Source organism: Otolemur garnettii, unplaced genomic scaffold (assembly GCF_000181295.1).
Source record: "Otolemur garnettii isolate 467f Iridium unplaced genomic scaffold, OtoGar3 scaffold00061, whole genome shotgun sequence".
NCBI classification, from domain to species: domain Eukaryota; kingdom Metazoa; phylum Chordata; class Mammalia; order Primates; family Galagidae; genus Otolemur; species Otolemur garnettii.
Genome location: NW_003852456.1, coordinates 2,403,113 through 2,414,243, shown reverse-complemented (window position 1 = coordinate 2,414,243; position 11,131 = coordinate 2,403,113). Strand labels below are relative to the sequence as shown.

At 43.7% G+C, this 11,131-nt stretch overlaps 1 protein-coding gene across 1 annotated transcript; it reads left to right on the top strand.

The window, feature by feature from the left end:
- The first annotated feature begins 6,190 nt into the window (after positions 1 to 6,190).
- SLC25A4 (solute carrier family 25 member 4) lies at positions 6,191 to 10,643 on the top strand. The gene is made up of 4 exons (XM_003792779.2): positions 6,191 to 6,438; positions 7,687 to 8,173; positions 8,668 to 8,808; positions 10,181 to 10,643. Exons 1-4 carry the CDS (start codon positions 6,328 to 6,330, stop codon positions 10,336 to 10,338), a joined length of 897 nt encoding a protein of 298 aa, XP_003792827.1. The 5' UTR covers positions 6,191 to 6,327; the 3' UTR covers positions 10,339 to 10,643.
- The last annotated feature ends 488 nt before the right edge of the window (positions 10,644 to 11,131 follow it).

Below are 11,131 nucleotides of genomic sequence, written 5' to 3'. Positions count from 1 at the left end.
AAAGACTTGAACTTGAGTCTGCTGTGGCTCTGCCCTGGCTGAAATAAAGCCCTTCCTTTTTTAAAATATGGGTTTTCAGGTGTTTCTTTTTCTCCATTGGTCCTTGTTTTCCTTCACACTGTGAGCTAGGCTGAGGCCCCAGCACTCTAGCCTGGGCAACAGAGTGAGACTCTGTCTCAAAAATAAATAAGTGAAATAAGAAAAAAAGACTTTATATAAAGACACTTGATTATAAAGAATTTGTTAATTGAAATATTATTCTAATTCAGGAAGTTACCCTGAGCAAGAATGGTGGAGACATATTCATTTGTTCTCTTGCAGAGCAGTGCATCAGCGTGAATGAGTCTTCTAAATACCTCTGACATTCAGAGATTCATATGCAGTCTTATATTATTAAAAAAAAGAATAGTGTGTTGTAATTTCTTTTCCTTTCCTTTTTTATTTTTGAGGCAGAGTCTCAAGCTCTCGCCCTGGGTAGAGTGCTGTGGTATCACAGCTCACAGCAACCTCCAACTCTTGGGCTTCCAGTGATTCTCAACCTTCTTAATGCCGCAATGTATTTTCAATGTTACAAAGTGGTTGCGACCCACAGGTTGAGAACTGCTGGAAGCGATTCTTTCGCCTCAGTCTCCCAAGTAGCTGGGACTACAGGCGCCCCGCCACTACTATTTTTTTCTGTTGTTGTTGCAGTTGTCATTGTTGCTTAGCAGACCCAGGGAGGGTTTGAACCTGCCACCCTAGGCGTACGTGGCTGGTGCCCTTGATGACTGAGCTATAGGCACTGCCTTATTATTATTATTATTATTTTTTGAGACAGAGTCTCACTCTGTCACCCTGGGTAGAATGCTGTGGCATCATAGCTCACAGCAACCTCAAACTCTTGGGCTGAAGTGATCCTTCTGCTTCAGCCTCCTGAGTAGCTGGGACTACAGTAAAATTCAGTTTAACAAAGTGACTGCCCATCACTAAGCCTTGCTACTGTTTCTATTTTTTTTTTTTTTTTTTTTGAGACAGAGCCTTACTCAGTCACATGGCATCATAGCTCACAGCAACCTCTAAAATTCTTGGGCTCAAGGGATCCTCTTTTCTCATCCTCCCAAGTAGCTGGGACTACAGGCACATGTGACCATGCCCAGCAAGTTTTTTCTAATTTTTTTTAGTAAAGATGGGGTCCACTCTTGCTCATGCTGGTCTCGAACTCCTGAGCTCAAGTGATCCTCCCACCTCAGCTTCCGAGAGTGCTGGAATTACAGACATGAGCCACAGTGCCTGGCCGTGTTCTAATTTCTAATACTGGTAGTTTTAGATGTAAGGATACCAGCACTCATCATCACCACCATTAGCACATCCTTTGTTGTTTTTCTTTATTTCTTATGACCTTTGCTCTTTAGCAGCTCTTATCCTCTATTTCCAATTTGGTAAAAGAGACTACTTCTGTGACTTCCACTCACAATCCAAAGACTGGCTCCACACCCTCCTCTCGTCTCTAGGCACTAGTTACTCCCACCCAACAGGAGCTCAGTGCATTTGAAAGTAGAGTTTTCTCTCTGGTCTCTTACATGACTTGTCCATTCTCATGCTGGAAGAGAGCCACTGGGAGTGGCAGGTGGACACATGTCATGTTCTCTGAGCACCATTCTCTCCCTGCCTGTGTAAGTGATACCTGGATCTTGTGACCACAGGCAGCTCATGCTCTTGAGGGCATCTGAGGCCTTCCTTTTCTGAGAAAGTCCATCAGGGAGAGGGCAGTGTGTGGGTTTTCATGGAAAACTTCTGGTAAAGGATTCCTGCTACAGTTTCCCTACATAACAAGATAATTGGAGAGAAGCCAAGGAGAAACAGATGTCCAATTTAGAAATATCAAAAATTCTGATTGGCAAAATTAAGTGTAACAAAGACAATACTTCATGAATTAATATGTTAAATTAATTTACTTTAAATGTATATTAAATATTTAATTTAAATGTATATTAAAGATCTTCTAGTGACATTTAAATAATTGAACAACTTGATCTTGAAAATAAATCCAGACATATAAGCAAACAAAACTTTATTTTTTAAGTAGTGGTAGAATCCTATTATCAGGTTTTTTTTGTTTTTTTTTTTGAGACAGAGCCTCAAGCTGTTGCCCTGGGTAGAGTGCCGTGGCATCACAGCTCACAGCAACCTCCAACTCTTGGGCTCAAGCGAGTCTCCTGCCTCCGCCTCCCAAGTAGCTGGGGACCACAGGTGCCCGCCACAACGCCCGGCTATTTTTTGGTTGCAGCCATTATTGTTGTTTGGCGGGTCCGGGCTGGATTCGAACCCACCACCTTAGGTGTAGGTGGCTGGCGCCTTAGCCGGTTGAGCTATAGGCACTGAGCCAGGTTTTTTTTTTAAATGATGATCAAATATGTATCATAGTATGGTTATTTCATAAAGCTGTTATAAGAACTTTATATATAACAAACTAGAATTAGTAGTAGAAGACAATCTAGAGAAGAAAATATGTACTTAAGAATTGATATTGGGTTATCCAAGAATGGTATGGAAAAAAGTGAAATTAGATTCATGACTCCTTACAATCTATAGTGTGGCATTAGACATTTCAAAAATAACTTCCAAAAGTAGAAGACAATGAACTATTAGGGAAAACAGACTAATATGTAATATTAGCAGTAGACTAATATTACATTAGAATATAAAGTATGTCACCATGATATAGATCTGTCTATATTTAAATAAATAACACTGATAGAACAATATGATAAAATAAATATCAAGAGGAAAAGAACAAAATGAAAAGTTGAACACATTTATTGCCCCTAATGTGTTGAGAACTGTTGTTAGTATAGATACTCTGCTTTCACTCCACAGTGGTTGAGGAAGATTAAAAATCTACACAAAAGGAAACCCTGTCCAATTTAAATGTGAAATGTTCACAGTTTCATAGCAATGAAAAAAATACAAATTAGGACTCATTAAATGGCAGAAATGCCTAAAAAGATGTTTTTAATTTTTTTCCTGTCTTTTTTTTTTTAGAGGCTAGATTATAGTGGTGTCATCATAGCTCAAAGCATCTCAAACTCCTGAGCTCAAGCAATCCTCCTGCTTCAGCCTCCTGAGTAGCTGGGACTATAGGTGTCCACCATCATGCCAAGCAAACATTTCGTTTTGGTTTTTTTTTTTTGGTATCATCCAGGCTTTATTTTTCCATTTACAGAGCACAGCAAAGTAGATTTAACATAATTCTTTTTTTTTTAATTGAATGGTAACTATGTACATTAATGCACTTCTGGGGCACAGTGTGGGGTTTCCACATGCAATCCGAAATACTTCCATCAAACTGGTCAACACAGCCTTCATGTCATTTTCTGAGTTATTGTTTTAAAACGTTCACATTCTACTCTTAGAAAGATTCACTTGTACCCCTATAAGATAAACCTCAGAAGTGATCCCTCCAAACCCCCTCCCTCCACCCATGCCCCCCTCCCTTCTCCCTCCCTCCTCCCCATATTCTTAGGCTATTTGGTTATAGCTTTCATATAAAAGGTATAAATTAGTTTCATAATAGGGGTGTGTACATTGGATACTTTTTCCTCCATTCTTGTGATACTTTGCTCAGAAGAACATTCTGCAGCTCCATCCATGTGAACATGAAGGATGTAAAGTCTCCATCCTTCTTAATGGCTGCAACATTTCATTTTTATACAGATTTGGTCTCATCATGATTCATTATGTTGCTCAGGCTGGTCTCAGACTCCTGGCCTCAAGTGATCCTACCACTCCAGCCTTCCAACCATGAACCACTGTGTCCAGCAAAGATGGATTTTTTTTTTTTTTTAAGCCAGTGTTGCAGGAGGGTCTCGGAGAATCAAAAGCCCATCTACATTACTATTTCTGATGAGCAATTGTCAATACGTAGCAGGAGCTATACCACTTTGAAAAACTTTAACCTGTCCATTCCATCATGGGAATATATGAGAAAAAAAAAATTAAAGGAGAAAATGAAATTTGTGCGTTTACATAGCAGCATTATTTTTCATAATAAAAATAAGATACAATTCTAACACACAATTAAAAGGAAAATAGTTTAAGCAATTGTTCTGTAGTAACAGGATGGAATATACTATTATAATTAAAATGATGAATATGTGGATTATGTTGATGGTGGAAATCTATATATGAAGCTGTGAAAAATAAGGCTGAACAAGCAACAAATACATGGAACTGTAAGGTCCTTGGAGATGAGTTGTGTCTTACTTATACTGAATCCATAGGGTTACACTTAGTTCTTGGTACACAATAAATGCTCCACAAGTGTTTGTTGAATGAATGCACACATGGCAATGGCTTTTCTAATCATCTATCTTGAGTTCTTAATCTCCTGCCTGCTCTGACCTCTGGTGACTTTGCACTAGTTCCTAGTTTCATTTAACTCACCTGGATTTCCAAACTCTCCCCTGTCTTGAATTAAACACATACCCTCTGTGGTCCTGGCACCCAACAAGTGAGTGACCTCTGTTCTACTGAAGTTTCCAGACCCAGGGTGACACAAAGCTGAAGCTCAAAAACCACCTAACATGATATCTGCTTTCATTGGCAAGCATCAGAAAGCTTGTGGGGGAAAAAAGAACAAACTGTCAAATACACAAATGAACATTGAGAAACATGGGAAGAGAGTTAAGTAAGGAGTGGTATTATTAAAAATGATTATATAAAACTGGCTTAAAAAAAGAGTTAAGGAAAATTAAAGCTCATAGTAAAGAGAAAGAGAGAGAGAGAGAGAGAGACAGTGTCTCAGTGTGCCACCCTCAGTAGAGTGCCATGGCGTCACACCTCACAGCAACCTCAAATTCTTGGGCTTAAGCTATTCTCTTGCCTCAGCCTCCCAAGTAACTGGGACTACAGGCACCCGCCACAACGCCCAGCTATTTTTGTTGTTGTTATTGTCTTTGCTATTTAGCAGGCCCAGGCCGGGTTTGAGCCCACCAGCCCCAGTGTCTCCGGCCCGCGCCCTAACCACTGAACTACGGGTCAACATATTAAAGAATTATTTGCAATCAATTTCCTGAGATAAGTAGTGCTTCTCCAGATACCTATTAAAAAGAGACAAATACAACTATGGGAGGCTGAGGCGGGTGGATTGCCTGAGCTCGCAGGTTTGAGACCAGCCTGAGCAAGAGCGAGACCTTGTCTCTAAAAAATAGTCAGGCATTGTGGCGGGCGCCTGTAGTCCCAGCTGTTTGGGAGGCTGAGGCAAGAGAATTGTGAATCGCTTGAGCCCAGGCGTGTGAAGTTTTGGTGAGCTCTAACACCAAAGTGAGACTCTGTCTCAAAAAAAAAAAAAAAAAAAAAAAAGACAAATACAACCAGAAGGCTGACAGAGTGACCCTTAAGAAGGTGCCCAGAACATGTGCTGAAATTCTGTTGAGAGTTAAGAGTGTCTAATTAGGGCGTTTAGGGGCATACAGAAGAGGCGGTCCATAACGTATGAGACGCATTAGGGGCTTCTAAAAGAAGTCTCCTGTATCTTATAGTCATCAGGCTGTGTGCCATAACGTGCAGTCTGACCTAACAGAAAAGCAAAATGCACGCGATACCTTTTGCCAAAGGAAGTAGAAATTAACCTAGCGGCCCCTTGCACCCGGCGTTTCCTGGTGGCACCATGTGCCAGGCACATAAGTATTTATTTGAGAACACAATGAATAACTGAATCCATGACTGAATTGAAGGAGACAGCAGGTTGCCAGATTACATGAGGCAATCACAGCATCAAGTGGCGTTAGTATCTCTTTAGGAGGACTGTAATTTATTTGGGGGAGCTCAGTGGAAGAAAAAAGAAAACAGCCTGAAATCCCCAGGCCCGCAGCGTAGGCCTGAGGTTGAAGTAAGCCCTGCCCGCGGCGGCGGGTCCCGTGTCTGTCCCCAGGTCGGCCCCTGCCTAAGCCTCCGTGTGCTATAAATACAGCGGCGCACATGCTACTGCAGAGACACGATGTTCCCTCTGCTCCTCGGGACAGATAACATGAATTTGCCCTTTAAACGTCCCTAGCAGAGCACAGCCCCCAGCCCACCCCTGCCTCCCGGAAGCGCCTGCGCCCCTGATGCCCTCCGCGGAGTGGGTGGAGGCAGGACCAGGGGGCACCTGCTGACCAATGCGCAGCGCGCGCGCCGCCTGGCCCCGCCTCCTCTCGCGAGACGCGGAGAGGGGCATAAAAGGGGGGTGTTGCGAGCGCGGCGGGCGGCCCCTCCGCAGCGCGCAGGGACCGGCACCGGGCGGCGGCGCCTGGCCGGGCGAGGGCGAGAGCGCGGCGCGGCGTGGGCTCAGTCTATCTGGCCGTCACCATGGGTGATCAAGCTTTGAGCTTCCTGAAGGACTTCCTGGCAGGTGGCATCGCCGCTGCCGTCTCCAAGACCGCGGTCGCCCCCATCGAGAGGGTCAAATTGCTGCTGCAGGTGAGCGCGGGCGGCGCGCGGTCAAGCGGGCACGGCGGGCAGGGTGCGGGCTGCGCGCGGGCGGCTGGGTGTGGGGCACGGGCGCCGCGGGCAACCTGCGCCAGGTTTCGGGCCCGCGCCCGGCCTGCGCCGAGGGGAAGGTGCCCTCTGTGCAGACAGGTCCCGCGTCAATTGCAGATTCCTGGTGTCGGGTGGCGCCCAGCGTTGGGGTGTCTATATATGGAAACCCATCCCGAACCGGGTAGCTTGCGAGCCAGCTCCTGCGCCCATGACCGCACCGGCCCTCCACTTAGGCCTGCTAGCCGGCCTCGCCTTGTTGATTTTCCAGAGCCCTTGCACCTTCTTACCTGAATTCATCTTTTACTATAATAATAATAAAATAAAATAATTACTCAAGAGCTCGCTGTCACCCACGCACCGCGCTGTGTAGGCTGACATATTTCATTCATCTTTATATAACCCCAGGATGGTAGATGAAGCTGAAAGGTTTTGAGAGATTAAGGAAAAATTTTCAGAATAAACTCAAATCACCTTATTTATACTGTCCCCCATTTTTTTTCCTACCCTGTCTGATCACTTAATGGCTTATCATCATCTCTCCTGTCCTGTTTTTCTGCACCTGCCCAAAAGGTTAGGGCCCCTCAATCATGAAAAGCCTGATTCATAGTCAAAAAATTATCAGCAACAGAAACCTCAATAAATTGCTCACAACAGCAGCAGCTCCTCTGCAATCAATAATTTGGATAATCTGCTGGAAAACTGGTGGGAGAGCTCTACCGCCTAGTGGATTTTTTCTTCCTGTTAGAGCATGTAGCAGCGATCCTCATTTCCAGGGAGACCAGAGTGACGGGAGGAATTGTTATCTCCCACTTACCAAATCAAGGAGCCCTTTGGGGCAGGGACCTTTATTCATTTCTCTTCCCCAGTAAGCCCCTAGCATAGTCCTTGAACCTAGAGAAAATGCAGTAAAAGAATGGCTGTCTTTATGCTATTCAGTCACCTCTTTTTCAACTTATTTGGGGCAGAAACGTTTTTCTTGAATGCCCTGCTAATTGAGGGAAGATTGGATCATTTTGGCTTATTATCCAAGTAACTAACATTTACATTTCGTCAATATACCTTTAATTTCCTCATATTCCCCCCCCCCACCACCACTTCAAAAGGAAATTTAGGAAGTGCAAACCTTTTTCTTCTGTCCTCTTCCCTTCTCCTTGCCCTGCCTGTCCTCTGTCCCTACCCCGACGCCAGGTCCAGCATGCCAGCAAACAGATCAGTGCTGAGAAGCAGTACAAAGGGATCATTGATTGCGTGGTGAGAATCCCCAAGGAACAGGGCTTTCTCTCCTTCTGGAGGGGTAACCTGGCCAACGTGATCCGCTACTTCCCTACCCAAGCTCTCAACTTCGCCTTCAAGGACAAGTACAAGCAGATCTTCCTGGGGGGCGTGGATCGGCATAAGCAGTTCTGGCGCTACTTTGCTGGTAACCTGGCTTCCGGTGGGGCAGCCGGGGCCACCTCCCTTTGCTTTGTCTACCCGTTGGACTTTGCTAGGACCAGGTTGGCTGCTGATGTGGGCAAGGGCGCCGCCCAGCGTGAGTTCACTGGTCTGGGCAACTGTATCACCAAGATCTTCAAGTCTGATGGCCTTAAGGGTCTTTACCAGGGTTTCAGCGTCTCTGTCCAGGGCATCATTATCTACAGGGCTGCCTACTTCGGTGTCTATGATACTGCCAAAGGTGAGGGTCTGGGGGGTGTGGAGGGAGGGTCCTGTGGCATCTGTAACTCACAAAGGACTTTATTAATCTTGCTTTTTTCCTAGTTTCTGGGCTAAACCAAGGCTTCTGAATGAGGAAGTGATACTGTGTGGATAAATTAATAGTTAAAAGAATCTGTATGTCCTCTACTGAAATAAACTAACCTGCAGTTAGTTACTCACAGAGAAGGAGGCAGAGCCTAGCTCCCTCTTGACAGAGCTGTCTCAGTTACTGGAAGCTGCTTTAGCATGCACTATATGCTGAACACTGGCCCCCCTAGATCTAGAGGGGGCAGCAACCAACTTTTATTGGCTGCCTGGTTGCCAGTGAGGCATCCCCACAAGTGTGGGTTCTTCTGGAAGGGCGGGGTGTGGGATGGGTATGTGCAGTGTCCTCTCCTCCCAGCCACCTGCTTTTCTGCTGAGCTGCTGAGAGAATCAGTTCACAGTCATTTGGCTTCTTGCCTCTGCCCACAGGGATGTTGCCTGACCCCAAGAATGTGCACATTTTTGTGAGCTGGATGATTGCTCAGAGCGTGACAGCGGTGGCTGGGCTGGTATCCTACCCTTTTGACACTGTTCGTCGTAGGATGATGATGCAGTCTGGCCGGAAAGGGGGTAAGCCTGAATTCTGCTAACCTAAATCTTCCTTATCCTTCACCAAAGGAGAACACTATTCAGTCCTCATTAGTCTAAATTCTTTGTTACTTTAAATTGTCAAAATTATTTGATAAGGACTTAGGGAAAAAAGATGTTAATTATCCTTAATATTCTCTATTCCTTTAGGGAAAATAATTTTTTCTTTTTAGAAGAGAATTTCACATGGTATCTAGCATTATGTTGACCTTAAGCCCTCTTCCCCTAAGAAAGCAGTTCTCAACCTGTGGGTCACAACCCCTTTGGGAGTTGAACGACCTTGTCACAGGGGTCGCCTAAGACCATCCTACATATCAGATATTTACATTACAATTCATAACAGTAACAAAATTACAGTTATGAAGTAGCAACAAAAATAATTTTATAGTTGGGGTCACCACAACATGAGGAACTGTATTAAAGGGTTGCGGCATTAGGAAGGTTGAAGTAAGGGGGAAGTAGTAGTTAACTATTTAAAAAGAACTCTTAGGCCAGCCTCAGTGGCTGACACTTGTAATCCTAGCACTCTGAGAAGCTGAGGAGGAGGCAGGTGGACTGCTTGAGTTCAGTTCTAGACCAGTCCGAGCAAGAGCAAGAGCCTGTCTTTACTAAAAATAAAAAAAACTAGCTGGGCATAGTGGTGGGTGCCTATAGTCCCAGCAACTCAGGAGGCTGAGACAGGAGGATCACTTGAGCTTAAGAGTTTGAGGTTGCTGTAAGCTATGACATCGTGGCACTCTACCCAGGATGTCAGAGTGAGAAGAGTCTCAAAAAATAAATAAAATAAATAAATAAAAATAAAAAAATAAAGAAAAACTTACTTTGCTTCCCTTAGCTAATTATTACAAGTGTTAGGGGAAGGAGGTGTTTAGCTGGGTGAGAGATGGCCTGAGAGAAAAAAACTTTGGCTTCTACAAGTTGAAACACATGAAATTGCCATTTTCTCAAGCCCTCCAAACAGTCAAATGTTAGCAGTTTCAGAGGGTTCCACCAAATAGTTACACCTTTTTATTTTAACTGGGTAAGACTGGGCAGTGCCATCCGAGACCAGGCCTCACTTTTTGTGTCCATAAAGAAGGTGACCATGCATAAAGAAGGTGACCATGCATAAGCATAATACTCTGGCTTCCCTCCCCCCACTTCCTGTTGATAGCTGGACAGTCTATGAATTGCTTGGTTAATAGCCCCACTGCTTCAGTGACCTTGGAGGGGCTGTCCAGTTGAATGATGCACAGAGCTGGGGCTCAATGCCCAAGTGATCTTAATTTTAGGACACTGGTAACACTGTGTCTTTCAGAGGAAAAGTGCCTTTCCTCTGGTGGTATGGAGCCCTCACCAACATTTGTTTCCACAGCTGATATCATGTACACGGGGACAGTTGACTGCTGGAGGAAGATCGCAAAAGATGAAGGAGCCAAGGCCTTCTTCAAGGGTGCCTGGTCCAATGTGCTGAGAGGCATGGGTGGTGCTTTTGTATTGGTATTGTATGATGAGATCAAAAAATATGTCTAATTGTAATTAAAACACAAGTTCATGGATGCGCAGCGAACTTGATCCATAAATTCACAGATCCATTGTGTGGTTTAATAGACTATTCCTAGGGGAGGTAAAAAGACAGATCTGGGATAGAACCAAATCGAAAGGAATACCTCAGAAAAAAATGCTTCATTGAGTGTTCATTAAACCACAAATGTATTTTGTATTTATTTTACATTTAAATTCCCACAGCAACGAGAAAGTAACTTATCATACTTAACTGAAGAACTGATAATGAAAAAATAACTGAATTTGAAACACCAATAAACACTATTAATGCATGTTCTCTATTTTATTAGACTCTTATTAACTGCTGAATGCATTAAAAAAGACCATAAATGCATATTTTTTTAAACCTTTTTCCTGAAGTACAGCCTTAAAAAGTTTTAACTTTTTTTTCATAAATGCATGTTTTCTAAGCATGACTCACTTACCAATTAGTGACTAAGCTTCTAAATGTCTGATGTTATACTGATTCTGTATTAATGAGTGCCTACAATGGTTAAAGTTCTGATTTTCAAACTTAAGTCCTGCACTCTCTTTTATCTTCTCTCACCCAGTGTCGCTGGAGGCCTGAAAGTGGTAACATGGAATGTGACTTTCATAGTCCCACTTTATTTTATGTACTTTTGTGCAGTCTCTAAGAATTCTTGAGATTACACTAAAAGCTTTAAATTCAAGAATTTTGCATGATTAGTGCTCTGTTTTAGTCCTAGAAGTTTGTGATAGTAGACAATGTTTATGGAAAATCAGTGTTCAGGCTGCTGTA

Coding starts and splice junctions, on each gene's coding strand:
- SLC25A4 (XM_003792779.2), top strand. CDS start 6,328: ATGGGTGATCAAGCTTTGAGCTTCCTGAAGGACTTCCTGGCAGGTGGC. Junction 6,439..7,686: donor GGGTCAAATTGCTGCTGCAG/GTGAGCGCGGGC, acceptor CCCCGACGCCAG/GTCCAGCATGCCAGCAAACA. Junction 8,174..8,667: donor TGTCTATGATACTGCCAAAG/GTGAGGGTCTGG, acceptor CTCTGCCCACAG/GGATGTTGCCTGACCCCAAG.